This window comes from Aythya fuligula, chromosome 16, assembly GCF_009819795.1.
Source record: "Aythya fuligula isolate bAytFul2 chromosome 16, bAytFul2.pri, whole genome shotgun sequence".
Lineage (NCBI taxonomy): Eukaryota > Metazoa > Chordata > Aves > Anseriformes > Anatidae > Aythya > Aythya fuligula.
The window spans coordinates 15,336,447-15,359,823 of record NC_045574.1 but is presented as its reverse complement, the minus strand read 5'-3'; the positions used below and the strand labels follow the sequence as shown (position 1 = coordinate 15,359,823).

General features: G+C 66.7%; 3 protein-coding genes across 3 annotated transcripts; all 3 read right to left on the bottom strand.

The window, feature by feature from the left end:
* Window positions 1–239: 239 nt before the first annotated feature.
* On the bottom strand, window positions 240–8,846 carry HCK (HCK proto-oncogene, Src family tyrosine kinase). The gene is given in 15 exon segments (XM_032198571.1): window positions 240–522; window positions 1,316–1,447; window positions 1,709–1,862; window positions 3,704–3,780; window positions 3,995–4,177; window positions 4,510–4,662; window positions 4,948–5,097; window positions 5,417–5,520; window positions 5,697–5,795; window positions 6,000–6,099; window positions 6,271–6,307; window positions 6,589–6,706; window positions 8,288–8,403; window positions 8,405–8,503; window positions 8,745–8,846. Coding segments are annotated over 15 exon segments (1,827 nt in total). The 3' UTR covers window positions 240–319.
* A 234-nt stretch (window positions 8,847–9,080) lies between these two features.
* Window positions 9,081–12,455, bottom strand: CCM2L (CCM2 like scaffold protein). Its single transcript, XM_032198473.1, has 10 exons — window positions 12,410–12,455; window positions 12,033–12,200; window positions 11,640–11,723; window positions 11,368–11,551; window positions 10,491–10,945; window positions 10,240–10,375; window positions 10,059–10,122; window positions 9,801–9,945; window positions 9,540–9,678; window positions 9,081–9,364 (listed from the first exon to the last, which is right to left on the bottom strand). Exons 1-10 carry the CDS (start codon window positions 12,437–12,439, stop codon window positions 9,081–9,083), a joined length of 1,689 nt encoding a protein of 562 aa, XP_032054364.1. The 5' UTR covers window positions 12,440–12,455.
* Window positions 12,456–15,612: 3,157 nt separating this feature from the next.
* Window positions 15,613–23,377, bottom strand: XKR7 (XK related 7). Its single transcript, XM_032198378.1, has 4 exons — window positions 23,305–23,377; window positions 22,851–23,244; window positions 16,978–17,177; window positions 15,613–16,833 (listed from the first exon to the last, which is right to left on the bottom strand). The coding sequence occupies exons 1-4, from the start codon at window positions 23,375–23,377 to the stop codon at window positions 15,881–15,883; spliced, it is 1,620 nt and encodes a 539-aa protein (XP_032054269.1). The 3' UTR covers window positions 15,613–15,880.

Below are 23,377 nucleotides of genomic sequence, written 5' to 3'. Positions count from 1 at the left end.
CCTCGCGTGGTGCTCCCACAGCAGCTGGACACCCACCAGCAGGCACGGCCCGGGGGCTGCTGCCCCGCAGTCTGGCACGTGTGGAAGGCACAAGGCACAGCCCTGCCTCGCTCATCCCCGGCCTGGCAGCCCCGGGGGTGGCCGGAGCGCTGCTTCATCGTGCCCTTGCTCCTAACCAAGCCTCCTCAGGAAGTCTTTGGTTTCTGGGCCAGGCCAGCAGACGAGGAAGGTGTGCACAGATCAAGAGCGGGACAGGGGAGAGCAGGGTGCATGTGCTCGCTGCAGGGCTGTCTGTTTTTTTTCCACCAAACTTTCTGCGTTACGGCTGCTGCTGATACTGGCCCTCCGTGGCAGTAAAGAAATCCTCCAAAATACTCTGCGTGTACTCGAAGGTGGGGCGATCCTCCGGCCGGGTCTTCCAGCACCTCAGCATAATGTCGTACAGCTCCTCGGGGCAGTTCTCCGTGCGGGGCATGCGGTAGCCACGCTCCAGGGCCCGGATCACCTCCACGCTCGACATCCCTGGGGAAGTGGAGCAGAATGGGTGAATGTCCCACAGCTGGTCACTGATTTCTTTAAAAGGCAAGGAAGAAATAAAACCCAACGCCCTCCCTTTGGCCACTGTCACTAGGGAGAAAAGGAGCAGGGGAAGGGGAGCCCCTGCTCCTGTTGAGGGAAAGACGCCAACAACTGGGCTGGTGTGACACTTGCTGCGTGTGGGTTTGTACCCGTTTGAGCAGATCAGATGGGAATTGTAATTGTTTTGTGTAAATTCTCCCCAAATAAAGGCGGCATTTCTCCATCTGCTGTGTCTCTAATGAGCCATTCCTTCCAGCGTCACTGATAAAAACACGTCAGTGCCATGGCAGGGCCCGTCCTTCCCTCACAGCCCTTTAAGCCACCCCACATCCTTCACTGACCGCCTGTGGCAACGCCCTCGTGCAGAATCATTTTCCATTGAAAAAAGGCACCAGAGAATCAGTGTACAGTGCAGGGTGGCTCCTCATGATGTCGATTTACAGATTGTTTGAGCCTTCCCAAAACACCTGGCCCAGCTATCAGCCCTGAGCTCCTGTGCTCCTTCCAAACTCGCTTAATCTGCAGGAAGCAGGGCAGCACGGGTTGGTGGTGTGCACAGATCTGTGTGCTGTCCAGAGACCTTCCAGCTCTGCGCCCAGTGTGAGGTTCAAATCTCCTGCCATTGCCGCTGCTCCCAGTGACCCAACCTCACGGAGAAGCAGGTCCCACAGCTGGGGCCCGGAACACGGAGCACGTCTTTTGGCAGCAGATTAGAGGGCGCATTTCGGCTCCATACCTGGGTACGGGATGCGCCCGTAGGTAATGATCTCGGTCAGGAGGATCCCAAAGGACCAGACATCTGATTTTATAGTGAAAGATCCGTAATTGATGGCTTCTGGTGCAGTCCATTTAATGGGAAACTTGGCACCTGGACACAGAGATCCAACGAGAAGCGTGAGCTATCACCCAAATGCTGAGAAACTCGTAGTGAAATATGGGGAACAAGAAGCAAACAGGAAGATGTGAAGCAATGCAAATGCGAGGAGCTTCCACTCGTCTGGCCATTTGTGCAGTATGTCCCTCCCTGGGCCCTGGCTGCCAAAGCTGCGCATTTTAAGTGGCTTTAAGGGAATCCCACAACCCTTCAGCATCTCAGAAAGCGGCCAGAATCCCACAGCAGCTCCCCTACCTTCCCGGGCCGTGTACTCGTTGTCTTCAATGACCCTGGCCAGGCCGAAGTCTGCGATCTTGCACACCAGCATTGCTGACACTAGAATATTGGCAGCCCTCAAGTCTCTGTGGATGTAGTTCCTCTTCTCAATAAAAGCCATTCCTTCTGCAATCTGCAAAAAGCAGAAAGAGAAAAAAGGCAAGGGGGCTGTCTGAAACAACACAAAAACCCTAAAAGTGGCTGTTGCCGGGAATGGAAAAGAGCTGAATTGCTTCTGGCAGGTACAAGAGAAGCGGGGCCAAAGGCGGCTGAGCCGTGGCAGAGCACGGGGCGGCCACAGTGGAAACGAGATCGGCTGCTGTGTGGGGACCACTCCCAGCACAGGGAAACCCTTGAAAGAAATCAGGGGTTTGGGTGGCCAGGCCAGCGCGACCCATTTAAGGCCACATGTGAGAAAAGCAGCAAGAGCCCGTGTCCGAGGAGCTGACACCGGTCAAGCTGGGCAAGCCACTCTGCCCAGGGGACAAAAATGGACTTCCACTGCTGCAGCTGGAATCCGTCAGCAGCACAGAGCTTCTCTGGGGAGGACAGAAAAGCCCCGTGATGGTCCCTGGGCGAGGACAGGGAGTTGCCTGAGGGCTTTGAGAGCAGCCTGAAGTCAGCCCCATCATTGCACCCGCAAGGCTGGACCGGGGCAAGGTGCAGAGCCCATGAAATACAGAAGTAAAGCGGCACGGCGAGAGCGGAAGGATCACTTCCAGGGCCTCGGGCGGTTTTACTCGCAGTGACTCAGCCCCAGCCCGGGCACCGGGCTCACCGGCTGCTGCCCTCGTGCCGGTGCTGGGGGCTCTGCCCCGGTGCTGCAGCCGGGGACGAGGCACGGAGGGGGGAGCCCACCGGGAGCAGATGGCTGCACGCCTGCCTCGCTGCTCGGCACGGCCCCAGCCGGCTCCAGGAGCCGGAGACCTGGTTCTAAACCTCCTGCTCCTGGGCCCTGCTGTTGCTCAGGTTCCTCCGTGAATTATTTCACCGAGCTCAGCTCCGTGGTCGCTGGCTGCGGCCACCGGCTGCGAGCGCTGCAGAAGCGGCAGCGACACGACAGTGGTTGCACAAATGATTGCACACGCGAAGCTAGATGTACAGGAGCACACTCAGCTGTACCCAAAATCGGCTCCTGAAAATATCCCTGACACTGTTTTTACAGAGTACCCCTTCCTCTCCACATGCCTTCCCCCAGCCCGTGGCTGGAAGATGATTTTGAGTGTCGTTACTGCCATAAAGCTCCCATAGGCAGTGCCGTGGGGTAAAATAGTGTGTTATGTTCTTTGCAGTGCCCTCGTGAAGGCTGTCCCCTGGGCTGCATCGCACCGAGCACTATTTTCGGGGAACTGTCACAGCAGCAGCGATGCACACAAGGCCAAAGCTCTGACACTGCTGCTCCCCGGGGAGCCCACGCCAGCCCGAGCCGGGGTGTCCTGGAGGCAGCACCGTGCAAACCTGAGCAGCCCCGGCCCTTCACCCCGTGGCTTCCAAAAAGCAGAGCTGTGCTGCGGGCCCCACATGGCTGTGGGGTCGCTGGGCAGAGACCCTCGGCCCTAACGGAGGAGCCTTCCCAGCTCCCGAGAGGGTCTGCTCTGCTTCGGGGTGCTGGGCACAGCCCGGTGCTGGCTGCAGCTACCGGGTTAACGGGGAGGAAGCACAAACTTCTCCTTTCCTGCACACCTGCTCCCACACTGGGAGCACGCAGCGGGCTGCCTCGCACGGCACCGTGACCCTCACCAGCCCCCTCCCCACATTTCCCAGCCTGTCCCCGGGGGGCTCTGCAGGCAGCGAGGTCTTCCTGCCTGAGCTGCAAGAGGGCTGCTCTCACACTGCCCCCCAAACGCCTGGAGAAGAGCTCTCAGGGGGATCTGAGGGGCTCGAGCTCGGTTTGCAAACCCTGGGGTGCCAGAAGCTGGCCCCGTGTCCCAGGAGCTGGAGCAGGGAGCCAGGGGAGGTCTGTGCCCTTCTCACCTGGGCGGAGAAGTCGATCAGCTTCGGCAGAGGCTGCTTGTTCCCCTCCTCACTCTTCAGGAAATCCAGCAAGCTCCCTGTGGGCAGGCAGGGCGCAGGGCTCAGCTCAGCCAGGGCTGCGATGCTGCTCCGGGACCCTCTGGGGCTCCCCGGCTCCAAAACCCACCCGCAGGCAGCACCGATCCCATCCTGTCCCCTCCTCCTCCACCTGTCCCCATCCCTCCTCTCCCAGGGCCGTCCCCACGTCCCCCCCAGAGCCCACGTCCCCCCCGGGGATGGGGAGGGCAGCACCTTTCTCCATGAACTCGGTGATGATGTAGATGGGCTCCTCCTTGGTGACGACGGCGTGCAGCTTCACCAGCTTGTCGTGCTGCAGGGCCTTCATCAGGTTGGCCTCCTCCAGGAAGGCGCTGACGGACATGCTGCCGGGCTTCATGGTCTTCACCGCCACCTTGGTGTGCTTGTTGTAGGTAGCTGGGGAGGGGGGGGGACGCAGGTCGTTCCCCAAGGTGCCCAGCCCTCCCCAGGCACCCCGCACTGGGAGCACTGGGCTGTGGAGCCAAACCCCCCCCTCCTGCAGGCAGAGACCTGGAGACCACCCGCAGCCCCGGGTTGTCCCCGCGGGAAGGACGGGGCCACCACTACTTCCCAGTGCCCCTCTCTCCTCCCACCAGTTTTTTCCTCGCTGTCTGCTCACAGGGCTCTCCCCCCAACCCCGCTACCCCTCCACCTCCTCTCCCACCCCTCGCCCTTCCTCCTTCCCCACCGCCTTCCTCCTCCTCCCAGCCGCCTCCCCGCGCTCTCACCCATCCACACTTCTCCAAACTGCCCCGCTCCCAGCTTCTTCTCCAGCTGCAGAGACTCCCGAGGGATTTCCCACGCATCTTTCTCCCAGGGCTTCTGGGGTTTGGGCGTGCAGCAGGGGTAGGTGAGCTTCTGGCACAGCCCGTCGCTTTGCCCTGCCGGGGAGCAGCGAGTGCCGTCAGCCGGGCTTCGTGCTGCGAAGCGCAGAGCCCACCACGGCCCCCATGGGTGCAGGGCACGACCCGGTGTCAGACACCAGCACCACAGCCTGGGACACGGCACAGCCACGGTTCCAGCCTGGGGACGGGCAATCCTGAGCACTGCAGGAATTTGGGGCACCGCCACCCGCTGCTGTGGCACCACGAGGAGAAGCCGAGCGGCCGCACGGAGCCCGGCGGTGCCAGGCAGGGTCGTGCTGGAGCAACACCCCTGGAGCTCACCCTTGTAGTGCTCGACCAGCTCCTGCAGCGTGTCGAAGCTGCTGCGCGGGGAGACGTAGAAGCCACCGCCGTCCAGCGTCCGGATCTTGTAATGCTTCACGCTGCCTCCCTGCAGGGTGTCCCCGTCCCGCACCGACAAGGAGTAGCAGCCTGCTCGGGGAAGGGCATGGGGCAGTGCCCCCCCTGGCTCCTGGACACCCGTGAGGGGTCCCAGCACCGCCCGGCAGAGCCACTGGAGCAGCTTTGTCCCCTCCTTGCCACCGCCACCCCCTCACCCCCAGCATGAGGCCGGGCTGAGCCCCAAACACCAAAGGCAGCCTCGGAGGGACCGGGCGCATCCCTGGACCCCAGCTCCTGCCCGGCAGCAAAGCAGAGCCCCCTGGGGGGCCCTGAGCCCCTCACCCAGGCAGATCTGCACAAGGGAAGCCCTCCCAGGGTTGTCCTCACCCTGTGGGGTCCCTCTCGGTACCTTTGTTGGTCTCGCTGTCCCGTATCATGAAGGATCCGACCACGTTCCCAGGGCCCAGCAGCAGCCGCTCCGCGTCCTTCCTGCTGATGCCCTTAAAGAACCACCTGGGGCAGGAGCAGAGCACACAACGACCTCCGTCAGGGACCAGAGAGCCAGGGTGGCGTGGGCTGGGGGGCGTTAGCCCCCGCCACAGGGCAGGGACATGGGGCAGGAGGGGGGACGGCCACAACTGGGCAATGCGGGAGCCGCAGGACGGGCTGGCCCCGGGGGGGACGCTCACTCTTCTGTCTCCAGCGAGTTGGCTCGGGCCACGTAGTTGCTGGGGATGAAGCCCTCGTGCCCTGTCACCAGCGACCGTGCCTGCCACCACTCCCCCTTCCTGAGGATAAAGACGGCAGCGGGTCAGTGCTGGGCACCAGCAGCTCCCTCGTGCCAGCGTCGCAGCGCTGGGCTCAGCGGTGAGCGAGCTGACGGTGGGCGGTCACTGGCACGCTACAGCACAGAGCAAAATGGGCAAAGTCCAGAAAAACAGCGAGCAGGGCCACGCGAGCCTTCAGGACGCCCTGCGGCAGGGGACACTTACTCCTCCAGGACCTTCAGGCGCTCTCCCTTCTTGAAGCTCAGGTCCCCGGCGTGCAGCGCCTCGTAGTCATAGAGCGCCAGCACCACGCTGTCCCCCGGGCCTGTGGCGAGAGGGGCTCCTGGGGACCCGTCCCTGCGATGGGACCAGGTCCCTGCCACCCCACACCGTGGCTGTGCCGTGCTCGGAGGGAGCCCAGAGCTGCCAGGTCCAGCTGGGCTCCATCCTGGGCTGAGGACCGGCTGCGCACCCCCACAGGACCACACGTACTCACCATCCGCGGGCAGGGGCACGGCACCGCAGGCGTTGTGCTGGAAAGGACAACAAACAGAGGGGAGTCACGGGTGGCACAGACCAGTACCCCGCGGGGGTCTCGGCACTGCACCGGCATCTCCCTGTCTCCCTCCCCACCACCCTCATTTTCCTCTCTCTTTCTCCATAATCCCTTTATTTCCACCAGACCCTGTGCTCCCACCCCAGTGCCCTCGGCCAGCCCCATGCTCGGTGCTCTCGCAGCTCCAGAGCCCGCACGGGTGGCTCCGGGGCCCTGAGACCCCCCACCCCCGGCAGGGGCACAGCAGCTCCCACTCACGTGCTTGTTGTCAGCCGTGGGGTCCCTCACGTAGCGGCCCGGCTGCAGGCCGGGCTCGAGGTCCGTTTTTATCACCTTGTCTTGGATGTCAGCTTCCTTTGACTTCACGCAACCCATCCTGTCAAGGGGGGCAGGGGAAGTGGAGCCGTTGCGACAGAGCAGAGAGCCCAGCGCCAGCAGCTCCTGCCCACGGCCCCCGCTCCCACGGGTGGGCTCCGCTCCCCCGGCCCCACGCACAGCACCCGCACCCGGTCGGTCGGAGCCGTGGGCAGCCCGGCAGGGGTGTCAAGGGGCGAGAAGGAAAAGGGATCTTGTGGTGTAAAAAAAAAAAAAGTGTAGAAAAAGTCACTGCAGGAGGTGAATTTGGGACAGGCTGGGTGCCATGGAGCAGCTCCGCAGCTGCTCCCCAAAAAATTTTTCCCTGCCCGGGGTGCTGGGGCTGAGCTCTGCAGTAGGGCAGCGCCGCTCCGGTGTCACCTGGTGCTCGGAGCTCAGCAGGGTTATCAGCACTGTTATTCTTTTTTCTTTTAAAGAAGGGAAATGAAAAGTGGTGCAGCCCAGGACAAGACCACATCCGAGAGAATGGCTGTGCTGTGGGCAGGGCCCCGCCAAGACCTGGGGATGGGTACAGAAGGGTGGCCAGGGCCAGCAGGGGCCCGGGGAGCTCATCCGGGCACTGACCCCATGGGGTGGAAGCCCAGAGAGGCCGGGGAGAAGGCGAGAGGAGACCTGGGTGCTGCTGTGGGCTGACACCCCTCAGTGCAGCCCCCCAAATGTGCCCTGCGGGGTGAAGCTGCCACCAGCGGGGCAGCCACCAGCCCAGGATGAATCCAAGTGCTCAGCTATCCCCAGCTCCCCCAAGGAGACATCAGCAGGAAAACGTGCTGCCAGAAGCAGCAAGCGTGGGAGAAACCCCCCCAGGACAGACACTTCCCTTTGTCCGGTGGAGACCTCAGCACAGGGGAAAGGAGAAGGGTGCAGGCGGTGACAGCGAAGGAGGAAGCAAACGGCCCCCGCGCTGCAGGGGACGTGCACAGCGCTGCCTTGGTCCCAGGACACCCTGCACACGGGCACTGGGACCAGTTGCTGGTGAACCCCGAGGTCCCAGCGCTGAGCAGGGCAGCACCAGGCCCCTGGGGAGCCGAGCATCCCGGGTCACTGCCACACGCAGTACCCAAGTGGTGAGGGTTTCCCTGCAGGTTCTGGCAGCACCGGGAGCTGCTCCCTGGCACATCCTGGGTCCCACAGCTGGCCTGGCCGTCCCCGAGCACTGGGGACACTGGGGACACTGGGGACACTGGGGACGGGAAGTGGCGGAGGTGTGAAGGCGTGGGCACACCGCAGCGCAGCCACCCACGGCCCCGTGTCCTCGCTGCTGGGACGGGGGGCGGCGGGGCCCCGGCAGCCCCCCGAGAGCCCCGCATCGGGCGGCACCTCCATGGGGTGCACCCGGGGCACCCCAACACCGCCCCGACCCGACCCTCCCCGCACCCCGCTGTCACTTTCCCACCCCTCCGGACATCTCATCCCCAACCCAGGACCCCCTCCTGGAGCACCCGGGGCCAGGACGGGGCCAGCACGGCGCAGGGACCCCCGCAGCACCGGCTGCCCCGGGCAGGGACCGGCCAGTTGGGCAGCCCGGTACCGGTCCCGGGAGCTCCGTGCACCCCTCCACCCCTCCCCGGGGCTCCGCTCTCACCTCGGCCGCCGTCCCGGGGCACGTCCCGGGGCCCGTCCTGCTCCCGGTCCCGCTCCCGGTCCCGTTCCCGGTCCCGCTCCCGGAGCCGGGGCTGCCGCCGCCGCCGCGCTCAGCTCGGGTGCGCGCCGCGCCCCGCCCCGTCGAGGCCCCGCCCCTCCCGGTGAGGCCACGCCCCTCCCGGTAACGCCCCCGCCCCTCCCGGTAACGCCCCCGCCCCTCCCGGGTGCAGGCGACCGGAGCGCGACCCCCGCGCTGCGCCCCCGTGGATTAGGGACGGGGACACCCGGTGCGCCCCCCCGGGCCGTGCCGCTCCTCTCCCGGCCCCGGTGTCCCCGGTGTCCCCGGTGTCCCCGGGGCGCGGCCCCTGCTCGGCTCCGGCACCCCGAGCGCCCCCGAGTGGGCTGGGGGCGACGGCAGCCAGGGGCCGTGAGGCTCCCGGGCCGCCCCCCCGTGGCACCGAGCTGTCCCCGCCGTCCAGGATTTGGATACAGCGCTTTTTGGGGACAGCTCTGCGGGCAGCACGGCCCCTGCTGCTGGCCCTTTTTTCCCCCTGCCCCATCCCGGTCCTGCCGGGGGGGCCCCGGAGGCGCTGCCCCGGGACAGCGGGACGGTGGCTGCTCCCATCCAGGGCGTTTAATTGCGATCTGCAAAAATTACAGCACGGGGCGCCGCTGGGGGGGCTGCCCTGATTCACCACCAGCACAGCCGAGAGCTGCCAGGGCAGCGCGGAGCCTCGTCCCCTCCCGTGGGGACAAAGTGGGGACAATGCCAGGCGTGGGGCTTCAGCAGCCCCTCACAGATAGTTGTCCTCTTCCTCCTCCTCCTCCTCCTCCTCTTCGTCCCGCGCCAGCGCCTCGATGTCGTGGGTGATGTCGGTGATCATGCGGTTGAAGGACTCGGACTCGGAGCGCAGGGACCAGCTGTCGTAGCTCCGCACGGCCGAGGCCGACGTGTTGCTCATGCTGCGCTTGATGCGGCCGAAGCTGTCGGTGAGGATGCCGCCCTCGCGGATGCCGATGCTCTCCAGGAAGGTCTCGAAGTACCCGATGTCTTGGTCGGGGATGAAGGGCCTCATTCCTGCAGCAGGCGCCGTGAGGCTCGGGGTGACCGTGCCCGGGGGGTGCCAGCACACACCCAGGACCCAGCTCCCCATCCCCAAAAAGACACCCGGACATGGCCAACATGACGCAGTAACCCATCGCTGGGGCTGCTCGGACACCCCAGCAGCTGGGGCGGGCGCCCCTGCACTCACCCAGGAGCAGAAACTTCCTCCGGTCCCCGTAGAGGCGCAGGAGGTCGGCGCAGTACTCCTGCACCGGCGTGCCCAGCCGGTACTCGCGGAGCATCAGGGCGAACTGCTGGATCTCCTGGGGTGACAGCTTGTTGCGCAGCTGCGGGGACACGGGGACAGCTCAGGGCTGGGGACAGTGCACGGCCCCGACCCCACCACCCCGCACCCGGCCGGCTGCTCCCCGGCACCCGGAGAGGAGCGGGGCCCCCCCTGCACCCTCACCGTCACCATGTAGTCCTGCAGCTGCTCCAGCCCCGCGCTGCTCTGGTCGCTGCCGCTGCAGGCGGTGGCCAGGCTGTGGTGGGACTGGTGGAAGGAGGGCGAGGAGGCCCCGCTGTAATACGCCTCGAACGTCTCGGAGCCATTGCTGCGGGAGGAGAGGGGTGTGGGGGGGGTCAGCAGGTCCATCGGGCAGGGCTGGGGGGTCCGCAGCTGGGACGGGCACCCAGCACGGGGGCACCCAGGGGAGGCCGGACTCACAAGGAGCTGCAGCAGCTGAAGTCGGCGTCGTAGCCGTACGTCCCGTCCGTGCGGCAGCTCTCACCTGGGGAGGGAGAGCCAAGCTCTGAGAACCAGGGCAGGTCCCCCCCCGCGCTGTACCCATGCCCCCCAGCCCCATGCAGTCCCACTCAGCATCCCGCACCCCCCCCCAGCCACTCACTCCTGCTGGAGAGCCAGGGCCGCGTGGGCGTGGAGGTGTAGTGGTACCCGGCACGATCCACGCACTCGATGCTCTGGTCCCCGTAGATGATCTGGAAGACCTGGCAGATGAGCGCGCAGGACTCCTCGGCGGCATCCTGCAGGGGATGAAGGGGGGAAGAAGAGAGGGTGGGCACGTGCCGGTGGTGGTGGGCGCATGCCAGGGGGGGTGGGCGCATGCCAGAAGGGTGGGCGCATGCCGGGGCCGCTCACCCTGTTGGGCACGGCGAGGATGACGAGGTTGGAGTAGGCGTCGGGGCAGGGCTCCTGGGGGTCCAGGGGGTTGCTGCCGGCGTGCCGCCGCTCCCAGCTGCCGAAACCGGTGCCGCGCTCCCAGCTGCCTCCAGCCGTGCCGGCTCGGCGCCGCTCCCAGCTGCCTCCGCAGGGCTGCCGCCGCTCCCAGCTCCCCGAGGGTCGCCCGCGCTGCCTCCGCTCCCAGCTGCCTCCCCGCCGCCGCTCCAGGCTGCCGCCCTGCCGGCCCTCCTGCCCGCCCCGTGCCGCCCGCCAGTCCAGGCTGCAGATGGTGTGCCGCCGCTCCATCGGGCCCCCCAGACGCCCCGGTTCTGGCCACGCGCCCCCCGGACGCTTCTCGGCCGGGGCTGCCTCCGGCACGCCGACCGGGGTCGCTTCGGGGTGCGCTCCGGCAGGGACCGGGTCCACTCCCAGGCCTGGGGGCAGCGAGGGGGGGACGGGGTGTCAGGGTGGGGGCTGTGATCCCCAACGCACCCGGCTCCCGGTTTGGCCCTGGAGTCCATCCAGGTGGGAAGCAGAGGGGCTGGGGGTGGGGGGGGGATAGGGGAGGCCCAGTGAGCTGGGGGCGGTGGGGCTGGGTGGTGGGGGCTGTGGTGGGGTGGGAGAAAAGGGATTAGGGCACAGCTGAGGCTGGTGGCTGAGCCCAGGGTTGGTGATCACAGCACCGGAGCCCCTGCGCCCCATCTGGATGCACACGGGGGGAGCACTTCCATCATCATTTCCCACCACCATTAAAAGCAGCCGGTGCTGGGAGCACGGCTCCCACCCCGAGGTGGGGCACACACGGGGTGCTTGGGGTCAGCCGCGTCGCGCTGGGACCCCGGCAGGGCGCCCGCACCCGTTTTGAGGATGAGGAGGTGCAGGGCGTCGTCGCGCAGGTAGGAGGCTGCGGCGATCTCGTGCGTGGGGATGCGCAGGATCAGCTCCTCGTCGTCGCGCCAGGTGAGCAGGAGGCAGCGGGCGGACAGGCTGAGGATGCTGTCCTGCTCTGGCGTCGTCTGCAGGGGCAGCTCCTTCAGCTGCTGTGGGGCAGAGAGCGAGTACGGGGTCGGGAGGGGGCACTGGTGGCACTGGTGGGACGTCCCCGTGGGGTGCTGGGCGCCCTCTTACCCTGGCGGTGTCCAGCAGCTGCAGCACCTCGTCCCGGCTGGAGGGGTTCAGGGATGCTGTCACCCAGGTCAGGTGCCCTAAAAACTGGGGGGGGGGGGGGCAAAGCCCCCAAAGGGTTTTGGGGAGGGCAAGGGGGGAGCCCTGTGGGTGGAAGGCCAGCCCTAAGGGGCACTGGGGCTGGGGCTTTGCGTCCTCCCACCGCCACAGCCTGCACCTCCCTGGGGTGGGGTGGTGGGGAGCCTGCCCCCACCCCAACCTGCTCCCCTTTTCTCCTCGGGGGTTTATCCAGGACAGGAGGGGGCCAGAACCCTGCCGACCACCATGTGTGGGGGCCTCCTGCACGGCAAATGGGGCTGCTGATGTCCCTGGGGGCCCCCCCCCCAGCCCCGTTACCTTCACCTCCTTCTCCACGTAGTCGTGCAGCAGGATCTGGGGGTCTATCAGGTAGTCGGGGGGGTAGAGGGGCACCGAGTGCAGCGGCCGCCGGTAGACGCTGCTGCGGAGAGCCGGCTTGCGAGCCGCCTTGGGGAAAACCAGCCGCTTGATGGGCGACACGAAGCCCTGCCAGGGACAGCGGGGTTTGGGGGGCACGTCACCACGGGGGGGGGACACCCAGCCCCGGCACCGCACGGCTCCTCCTGGCTGGGGTCCCCAAATCTGCGCCGCCCGGGCGCTCGGCCCCAGGGGACAGCAGGTGGGGACCCCCCCCAAATCTCCCACCCCTCGCCCCAGGCACCACGAGCACCCCGCAGCCCCCGAAATGTGCTCACCTTCTTCCCCCTCTTGGCCTCGCAGTCCATGGCGCTGCCGCCGTCCTCCCCGTCCAACGCCTTTGTTGTTTTCCTGTGTCGGAAACTCCACCAGGACGGCTCTGATGTGAGTTCCTGCCCCGCCGGGGGTGCTGGGCTGGGCTGGGCTGGACTGGGACGGGACTGGGAAGGGACTGGGACTGGGATTGGGCTCAGACTGGGACTGGGACTGCGGTGGAACTGGGGCGAGACTGGCACTGGGACTGGCGCTGGTACTGGGACAGGGGTAGGACTGGGTTGGGACCAGGAGTGGGGCTGGGGGTGCCTTGGGACCAGGAGCAGAGCAGCCCCAGCCCCTCGCTGCCCCATGGCCCCACATCAGCCCCCTCCCCATGGCCTCACCGGGGGGCTCCCTGCCCCTCGCTGCCCCTGCCCTGCCCGCGAGCGGCCCTGCCACGGGGAAAAGGCTCCAGCTGGAGCCATGCAGCAGCCCCTAAAACTCCCCAACCCCACAGCTGCCCATGGGGTTTGAGGCTCCCCTGTGGGTCTGGGGGCTGGATGGGGTTCAGGGCCTCCAGCAGGGAGGAATTCAGCCTGGGAGAGCTGGGCTGGGGCCGTGTCCAGCAGTTTCCTCCCCGGCAGCACACCGCATCCTGCCCGTGCACCCCTTCCCTGCCGGGGGCCCTGGACCTCCACAGCCATCCTGCCCCATCCCTGATGTCCCCAGCACCCCAGGACGGAGCCCCCCAGCACCCCAATACGGCTGGGCAGAGCCCCCCAGCACCCCGGCACGGCCACGCAGAGCCCAGAGCCACCGGTGGGCAGCAGCAAGGAAAAGCTCGGGCAGGCAGGGCTTATTGAAATGAATTTAATATCTCATGTTGCAGCAAAATTAAAAATATACAAAAAGTTTGTGGTATACAAAAAAGTCTCGGGCAGACCCCGGTCTCCTGCTCACCCCCCCCCCCCCTCCCTCCCTGCCCACGCCGAGGGTCCCGGAGAGGAAGGTGGCACACAGAGTATTTACAGTACGTGACGGCCGGGCTCCCGGTCCCGAGCACCGTGGGGACGTGGCTGAGACCCTCAGGGACGCAGCCCCCAGCAGCCCCCTCCGGGGAGAAAACACCCCCGGCCAAGAGCAGCAGAGCTCAGCCCCGGTCCGAACCACGTCCCCATCCCATTCCCTGAACCCTGAACCCTGGGGCGGCCCCGCTGCCTGCCCCACGCTGCCCACCCCCCCGGGACCAGGACCCCTCTTTCCCCAAAGAGAGCCGGAGCAGCCCCGGAGCTGCCCCCACCCCACAGGGCCCAGCTCAGCCCTGGGTTGAGCCCCCTCGGTGCCCCCTTGCCAGGGGGTGCTGATGGCCTGGCACCACCACCAGCACCACCAGCAGCCCCCCCCGGTGTTGTCTGTTCAGCCCCGTTGGCTCGGGGCATGGGGGCTGCGAGCACGGTGTGGGGGGAGCTCCTGCAGCCGCTGCCCTGACCCCGCCACGGGAGCAGCCCGGGGCTGAGGGGACCGTGGCTTGAGTGCATAGAAAAATGTCCCTCCGACCCGCGACCCCCCCAGGGAACGAGCACACGGGGTGGGGGGGCGCAGATCACCCCGGGCTGCGTGGCTCCGAACCCTGGGGGTGTGGGCAGGGGGTGCAGGAACCGGCACGGCACCGCTCGAGGGCTCCCAGGGCCGTGGGGCTCCTGGCTGCCCCCGCACCCCAAAAATCCCCCCCAGGGTCCCATCTTCCCTGAGGATAACAGAAGCCTCCTCTGCTGAGAGCCCGGCTGGATGGGGGATTTTTTTGCCCGTTACTGGTGGGAGAGGAGGAGTGCGGGTCCCGGGGCGGGGGGGCAGCCCGCTGCCCAGACCCAGCGCTGCTCTGTGACCTCCTCCGAAAGGATTTCCGAGGCTTGCAGTTAGCACCAGTTAGCACCAGTGACCCCCCAGCCCGGCCCATCCCAGCCCGCAGTCACCTGGGGGCCTCCGAGCTACGGAGAAATGGGAAACAAAAGCAAGGGGGCACCGGCGGCACCGCGCACCCCGCTGCGCCTTGGGGACCCCACAGCACCTTGGGGACCCCGCTGCAGCCCGGCCACAGGGGCACAGTGGGACAGCTCAGCACCGTGGGACCAGCACAGCTCGGGGACCTGGGGGGGCACCGGGGCTGGAGGAAGGCACGGGGGGGGCTGTGGGTGCGTGTCGGGGGGCTCTGCGCATGCTGCGAGTGGTGCACGGCCCGGGGATGCCGGGAGCTCTGCCCTACAGACCCAGCTGCAAACACAGAGGATGGACACACGGACACGGGGGGGGACGGGGGGGTACATTCAGCACAGCCCTTTGGGCTCCCCACGGGAGCAGGGCACACATTCAGAGCCAAAGCCCGGGGCAGCCCCGCTCCTCCGCAGGGGCTGGGGGGCGCCGGGGGCATGGGGGGCAGGATCCTGGCTCGGGTGCACACCTCGGAGCTGGGGGGGGCTGATGCTGACGGGGGTGTGGATGGAAATGCTCCCGGCTTGGAAAGGGGGGAGAGAACGGCTGGGGGTGAATCCGGCCTTGGGGAGCCCCCCCGGGAGCGATGCCACCACCTTTCAATGTCCCCCCCCCCCCCCCCCCGGTGCCAGCCAGGCCCTGCCCCACCAGCGTCAGCGGAGGTAGAAAATGTCACACAAATGTCACCTACCAGGTGAAAACAAACACGATGCGATGAAGCGGTTCCCAGGAGGGTTGGAGGGGACGGAGGGGTGCAGCCACCCCCCCCCCCCCCCCCCCACAGCACCCGGCTGGCATCGGGGGCCTGGCTCAGGGCTGGGGGCTGCGTCCCACATGGAGCGGGGGGCTCCTGGGGCGCAGGCACGGCCAGAGCCCACAGCGGGGGGAACCGAGGGCTGAGATGAAGGGAGACCCCCGGGCCTGGGGGGCTCGGGGAATTAGGGGACATCGGGGGGTGGCCAGACCCCAGCTGTCCCCTGCTCGCTCCCCACCGCCACCTGCTCCCTGGGGGTGACAGGAGCCCCCCACACCCCGGTACAGCCCCTCTCCAGCATCCCCATGGCCCCATCCCACCTCCTGTGTCCCCTGCATGTCCCCTGCACCATGCCCCGCCGTGCCCAAAGCCCCTCACCGGAGCGGGGCACCCACCACCCCCCGAGCCCCGGGGTGCCCCGCGGTCCCCACCCTGCGCCGCCGACCTGGCCAGCCCGGCCGGGAGCCGGGCGCTGCGGGGCTCAGGCACAGGTGAGGTATTTTGGCAAGGACAAGCCCCCGGCGCAGAGCCGGGTGGGATGAGGAGCGGGGTCACAGGAGGGCGGCGTGGGGAAGGAGGAGGGGGGGGGGGGATAGCACCAAGGGACCTCACCGGCCCCTGCCCGCGGGGCGCTCGGCACGGTCACCCCTCGGCGCCGGTGAACCGAAAAGAAAGGCAAAACGCTGCGAAGAGATGGGACAGCCCTGGCTGGAGAGGGTCGGGGGGCACCACGGCGGCCCCCGCGCCCGCCCTACACGGTGGTCTCGTACTCCAGGAGCTCCTGGGAAACGCCGGCGGTGCGGTACTGCAGGCGCGGGGTGGTGGGGGAGGCGTACTCCAGCGCCAGGATGGTTTTCCGCAGGCGCCGGTCGATGAAGTGGGCGTCCCAGGCCGGGTACTTCTTCCTGGGCAGGTCTATGCGGATGACGGGGCCCTCTGTCCGCGGGGCGCGGGCGGCCGGCGGTGTAGGGGCGCAGGGGCGCACCTGAAAGACGGGCACGCAGCTGTCCCGGTCCCCAGGAGCCCCTTCCCGGTCCCCCCCTGTAGTCCGGGGCAGCGAGCGCGGGGGGCTGGTGACGGCGTCCGCGGGGGACCCCGGCGCCGGTGCCGGCTGCTGCCGGAAAATGCAGCCCCCGGCGTGGGGGCCGAACATGGGGCCGTTGGGGTGCAAGAGGCAGTAGTAGATGAACATGAAGAAGATGCCGAGGGCGAAGCTGGAGCTGACCACGCAGACGAGGATTAAGGCGTCGAAGTCGGACGTGGTCTCACGGTTGTAGTAGAGGAACCAGAGGGCGGTGAGGGCGGCGTTCTCGGACAGCGTGATGATGTAGTAGATGCACATGCGGTAGCGGCTCCGTCCCTCCTTGACGTTGAACCAGCAGAAGATGTAGATGATGCCCACCACCATGTTGTAGATGATCTCCTCCCACTTGGACATGCAGAAGTCCGTCTCGCCCTGGATGATCCAGAAGGTCATGATGCACCAGTGGGTGACGATGAAGATGCCGAAGTAGAGCTGGAACACGGAGGCGAAGAGGGCGAAGGCGATGGCGCGGGCGGCGATGGTGAAGAGGTGCCACAGGATCTGCACGATGGCCCCCTTGTAGGACATGGGCATCTTGTCCTCCCGCGAGTCCCGCAGCACCTTCTGGTAGGAGGCGATCATCCACGCCAGGGAGACGAGCGAGGCCGAGGCCGAGAGCCCTGCGGGCACAGAGAGCGGACGGGGCGGTGAGAGCGGGGTGGAGGGCGGCACAGGGGACACGGGGCTGGTGTCTGCAGCATCCCGGGCCCCTCCGGCCCTTTTCCCCAGCCGCGGGGGCCGTGTCGGAGGGGGGCTGCCCCTACCTTGCAGCGGCTCGATGCTGTTCTGCTGCACCATGATGCTGAGCTGCAGCACGAGCTGGGGTGCGCTCTTCAGGAAGGTCTCCAGCAGGCGCAGCATGCTGATGTCCGCGCTCTCAAACATCATCCGCCAGTAGAAGTGGCGCCGGCGGTGCTCGGCCTGCCACCGGCTCTGCAGCCCCAGGTACAGAGTGCGGAGGTACCTGCGCGAGTTGGGGGGCAGGGGCGTGAGAACGGCCCCTGCAACCCCCTGTGCCGGGCATGCCCCGGGGACGCCACCACCGTGCTCCGACATCACGTTTCCTCTCCCATCCAAGGCTGTGGAAACGTCCCCGTGCTGCCCCAGGACGCAGCAGCTCCACGTGGGACCCTGAGATGCCAGGGCAGGGCAGCTCGTGCCAAGCCCCGACTCCCCTGCACCCTCTCTCCCCATGCAGGGTCCGTTTCCTACCCCCAGATGGGGCCCTCATCCCGTGGCCTCACTCTTCACCCCCCCAGAACATTCCAGGCACCCCTATCCCAGCCCAAAACCACATCCAGCTATGCCTCAAAATGGATATTTTCATCCAGCCCCCCCCTCCCCACCTCCCCCTGCCCCAGGCGGGCGGTGGCAGAGGAAGGAGGGAGCAGGAGGGACCAGCTGGTCGTGCGGGGTGCCCGCGGGGAGCCCCCGTCCGCCTGTGCCGGTGCTGCCTCGGCTCTTGGCAGGGCCGCAGGCTCGGCCCCGGCCATCTGGTGAGCGGCCGGGGGTCAGCGGAGCCACGCGTGGCACCGACGCACGCAGTGGCTGAGTCACCGGGGACCCCTTCCCGCGGCACTGGGCCAGCTCCAGCAGCCGCAGGGCGCAGGGAAACGCTCCTCGTCCTAAGGAGGGGACACGGGGACGGGCGTGCGGGGTGTCCCCGAGCAGCCGTGCCCGGGCAGAGCCACCTCCGCCGAGCGCGCACAGGTTTGGGGGGTTTGGGGAGGGGAGAGGAGGGAGACGGATGGCTACGAAAGCAGAAAGATTAAGCGAAAGGAAGTCAGACCGTAAAGCTTCCTCCCAACCTAGTAAAACTGTCACGCAAACTGATGGCCTTTATATCAGATCCATAAAACGCTGCCAGCCGACTCCATTAGCCCGCGAGTGCCGGGAGAAGCCCTGATCCCAGCACTTTCGGCTCATCCATCAGCAGGGAGCAGGCAGGAGCCGGCCCTGCTCCCGTTGTGGGGGTGTCCCGGGGCCGAGCTCCTGAGCCCCTCCTGTGGCCGGTGCGGGGCCGGGGGACACGCAGCCCGGAGACGTGGTGGGGGCCATCAGCTGGCACCACCGCGGCCCCCCCGGCCACCCCGCTGCCACTGCCATCTGCTCCTGCCCCGGGCAGCCCCACTCAAAGCCATAGCAGGCAGGAGGGGAGGGCAGCACCCCACAGCCCCACAGGGTTGCTCAGCAGGGAGGGGGCACCGGGCATCCATGGGGCATCGCCTCCAGCACCCTGCAGGGCTGCCCCCGCCGTCCTCCCACCCGGATCACGCGAAGCCGGGGCAGCCCGAGGGCCCCGGTGAGGCTGGGGCTCAGCCGGGCTGATTTCAGGCTTCCCATCTGGCTTCCCCCTCTCTGCAGCCCTGCTCCGTATGGCTCCTGCTGCAGCCTCCTCTCTCTGGAGGGGAGCCCAGCGCCGGGCAGCAGCGGCTGCGTCCTGCTGGGCTGTGCCGTGAGTCGGCACCGGAGGGGGCTCGGGTGGCCAAGCAGAGCGGTGGGGACAGAGGGAGGCCAGGGGAGAAGGAAGCTGGGCTCCACCAGCAGCTCGGGGACACGACCGGTGTCACCAGCAGCCTGTGGTCCCACCAAAACCCTCCCTGCTCAGCGTGCAGGGGACACACGATGTCCCCTGCGAGGCTGGTGAAGCCCCCAGGAGCCCGGCACCACCTGCCCCATCCATCCCTCCCCGAGAGCCTCGCAAGGACCTTCCAAGCACTGGCAGCCCCACAAAGACATTTCTGTCAGCAAACGGTGTGATTTTGGTACTTCCAGCCCGGTTTCACCACGTGCCAACTGCTGCCAGGTGCTGATCTGCAACCCCGCAGGCTCCTGGTCCCTGCTTTTTTCTTTGTTTTAGTGTAAAAGCGGGGCTGGAAGACGCAGCCTGAGAGGAACAGCACCAGGCCTGGGAGCGAAGCCCTGCAGCCCCAGCAGAGCCAGGACACCGAGGCAGGAGCCCTGCCCTCTCCCTGTAATCAGTCACCAACCGGGCTCATCATCACCATGACCCCACTGCCTGCAGCACACAACGGCCCCACACACACAAACCCCACAGCAGCGCCGTCCCTGTGATGCCCAGGGCTCACATCCATCACCAGCACGAAGGCAGCAGCAGGACAGGGAGCCACAACCGCGCACATCTCCTGCGTGCGTGGTCCCCGGCTGCTCGGCACTCAACAAGTGACCCTCGTCCTCCCCCGCTTTTGGCGGGGCTCAATTATTCTCCCGCCTCGCTGTCAGCTCCGTAGAGCTCGTTAAAAGGAGATTTCGTCTCCCATCAAGTTGCCAGAACGAGACGTTGGTTCTTGTTTGTTATGCGCTTGATGGCAGGGTTTGTTTCAGCCCCGCGCGCACCGCCAGGTTTTTACGAACCGGGCGCAGCAGCAGCTGCACGAGAAATACGGAATCAATTACTTTAAAAAAAAAAAATAAAAAATCATTTAATTTTCAAAAAACTGATGATGAGGCAGAAACCAACCGAGAGAGCTCTTAGGGCTAATTACTGCCTCCTTTGTATTAAAAAAGCCCAATCTGACAAAAATCTCCACTGAGGGCTGGGGCGGGCGCGGGGCAGCAGTGCCGTTTGCTCGCCCCCAGCCCCGCAGAACAACGCGGGTCCCGGTGGCACAGCTCCAGCCATCGGCCACCCCCGTGCCCCTCCTCACCGACCTGGTGCCCACAATTAGCCCCAGGAAATGCCCACAGCTGGGCAACCCCTGCGGCTGCCTCCACACCTCAAGTGTTGGGAGAAAAGAGGTGCAGGAAGAAAAGCCAGGCCCTGGCACAACCACTGCCACCAGCCACCGCCCCCAGGTGAAGGAGCTGGAGGGAGCCAGCAGTCCAAGAGCGAGTGATACAGAGAGCAGCTTCCCTGAAAGGTAATTTGGGATGTCATCCCTTGGTTTAAACAAGGAGAGGATTGCTCTCCATCCGAACGCATCACACACCCCTCAAACTCAGGTCGGGGAGAGCCCCGAGTGCCACGGACATCACGCCAACACGTGGAGGAGGGCCCCGTGTCCCTCCTTCCCTGCTCATCCCCAGCTGCCAACCCGCGGGGCGATGCGGGGACCAGCCCCTCGCCCGCTCCCGGTGTTGTCCCTGCGATGGAGACCAGGTCCCCGCGGAGCTCCCTTCCCCTCGGTATTGCTACACATGGCAAAAAAGCTGCTGACCTTCTGTGAATGGAGAGGGTAGGAGCTCCTGAGCTGCCAAACCCCAGCAGGCGCACGGGGAGTCTCCGTCCCATGGGACTGGCACCAGGAGCCCCCTGCCCCTGGCCAGCTCCCCACTGCCTTGCGCTGGGGCTGCTGGCCACGAGCACATGTTCCTGCCACCAAAACGTCTCCAGAGGGCACCCACGGCAGGGCGTTGTGAAGGCACTGATTACAGCTGCCTTCTGCGGATTCTCGCAGCAGCTTTAATTTGGGGTGGTCTTGAGGTCGGTGCTCGTGGCCAGCTCGCCTTCGCACCCGGGCAGCTGCTGTAAATGTGAGCTGGGGGTCCTGCCTGGGGCGCAGCTGGGGCCGGCGCTGCGCAGCGATCGATCCTGTAGGGTGAGAGCTGCCGAGGGAATCGGGGCTGCCCAGGCCAGGGCCGCGCAGATAAATAAATCAGGGAAGGGGGAGGTGTTTGGCAAAGGGCGCAGCAGGGCCCCGGCGCCCTGGCCAGGGAAAAGCCTTCCCTGCACATGCAGTATTTATTCGGTTATAATTCAGCACTTCTTAAACTGTCACATCCACCTGCAGCGGATCCAACCCCGCTAATGGGTTTAGCGAACTGCATTTAACTGCTCACCCGAGCAAATCCCAAATCCCGAGATTAGGAAGAGCCTCAGCTGCAGCCTGCGCCCGGCATGTCCGGGAGGGTCGGTGCCGAGTTCCTGCTTTAATTGGCTTAAGAGCCTCCACGGCCGACACAAACGGGAGCAAAACCCCAACCCCAGCATGGCCCCGGCAAGCACCCGCGGGGCCCTGGGGCTGCTGCAGGGGGCTCAGCAGCCAGCGGCCCCAGGAGCCCCGTCCTCTCCCTCCCCAGCTCTCCCAGCACACAAAGGCCAGCCTTGCACCCATCCTGCCCCCGTGGGGCATTACGGAGCGGGGAGGGGCAGGGGGTGGCTGTGCAAGGGGAGGGAAGGGGCAGGAGCCTCCCTGGCACGGTGCTCCATGGAACAAAGTTGGTGCTCCCTGGAGCATCCCAAGCAAAGCGGCAGGAAAAGCGCGTGCAGACAGCAAGAAGGACGAGAGCAGCCCCTGTACTCGGGTAGCTCGTGAGGGGCAGCAGCAGCGAGGCAGGCCCCGGGGGAGCGTGGCTGGCTCGGGGCATTGTTTCAGGAATTTGCCATTGTCTCCGCGCCCTCCCAGCACCCCCCCCCAGGAGCCAGCTCCGTTACAGCGCCGAGGAGGAGGAGGGAGCGGCACGGCGCAGGGGAGGAAGGTGCTCAGAGGGAAACCGTCCTGCCAGCAGCCCCCCAGCCCCCCCAGCTCAGAGCTCGCCCTCCCTGCCCAGCCTCAGGCTCGGGAAGGGGCAGGCAGCAGCGACGCAGCCCCCGGGGGAGGCTGGGGCACAAACACCCCCCCTGCACCCCCAGCCAGCTGCAAGCAGGAGCCTGGGGACCCGCCTGGAGGAGGCTCGGAGCCAGGGGTGCTCGGGGCTGCCAGGAGCACCCCAAAATCCCAGGATCTGGCTGTGGGGACCAGTGGGCCTGTGCCACCAGTGGGGCTGTTTCCCAGTGCCCATGGCCACCCACACCCCCAGCCTGGCTCTGCCGGGGGGTCCCTACCCCCTGCCCCTCCTGCTGTGGCTGCACGGGATCGATCCCATGCCCACCCCAGCTGCCCGGGCCCCTGCTGCACCTCCCCACTCCCACCCACATCCCCCCATGTCCCTGCCCCTCCCTCCAGCCTCCCCCATCCTGGTGACCCCCCCATACCAACAGACCTGTCTGAGCTGCAGCAGGTGGATGCAGCCCCACAGCCCCATCCCAACCCATCCCATCCCATCCCCACCCCAAATACCCCTGTACCTCCAGACCCGCTCCAGCTGCAGCAGGTGGATGCAGCCCTGCAGCCCTATCCTATCCTATCCCATCCCATCCTATCCCATCCCATCCCATCCCACTCCACCCCAGTGACCCCCCACCCCACCCAGTGACCCCTCCCACCCCAATTCACCCCTTTTACCTCCAGACCTTTCCCAGCTGCAGCAGGTGGATGCAGCCCCCCAGCGCCGCGCCATCCCATCCCATCCCATCCCATCCCATCCCATCCCATCCCATCCCACCCCAGTGACCCCCCACCCCACCCAGTGACCCCCCCACCCCATCCCACCCCTTTTACCTCCAGACCTGCCCCAGCTGCAGCAGGTGGATGCAGCCCCATGCCATGCCATGCCATGCCATGCCATCCTATTCCATCCCATCCCATCCCATCCCATCCCATCCCATCCCATCCCATCCCATCCCATCCCATCCCATCCCATCCTATTCCATCCCATCCCATCCCATCCCATCCCATCCTATCCCATCCCATCCCATGCCATCCCATCCCATGCCATCCCATCCCACCCCATCCCACCCCAGTGACCCCCCACCCCACCCAGTGACCCCTCCCACCCCAATTCACCCCCTTTTTACCTCCAGACCTGCCCCAGCTGCAGCAGGTGGATGCAGCCCTGCAGCAGCCAGACGCAGAGGCGGCAGCAGCCGCGGGGGCCGCGGGCGCTGTCCTTGGTGCTGCCGGCGCTGCCCTTGGTGCTGCCGGTGGCGGCGGCGGCGGCGGCGGCGAAGTCGTAGACGAACCACCTGAAGCTGAGCAGCTGCACCACGAGCGAGGGCAGCAGCACGAAGAGCAGCGTCAGCCCGAACCACCAGCGCTGCCCCCGCACGTAGTAGTGGGCCGCCAGCCACAGGTCCGAGGCGCCGTCGGCGAAGCAGACGAGCAGCGCGCCCAGCACCCAGCAGCCGTCCCGCAGCCGGTAGCGCCTCGACGGGGGGGACGCGACCCCCGCCGCCGCCCTGCGGGTCCCCCCTCCGCTTCCTCCTCCTCCTCCTCCTCCTCCTCCTCCTCCGTCTCCGTCTCCGTCTCCGCCGCCGCCCCCGGGGCTCTCCAAGCGCACGGCCGGGCCGCCGCCGCCGCCGCCGCCGTCCGATTTCGCGGCCAT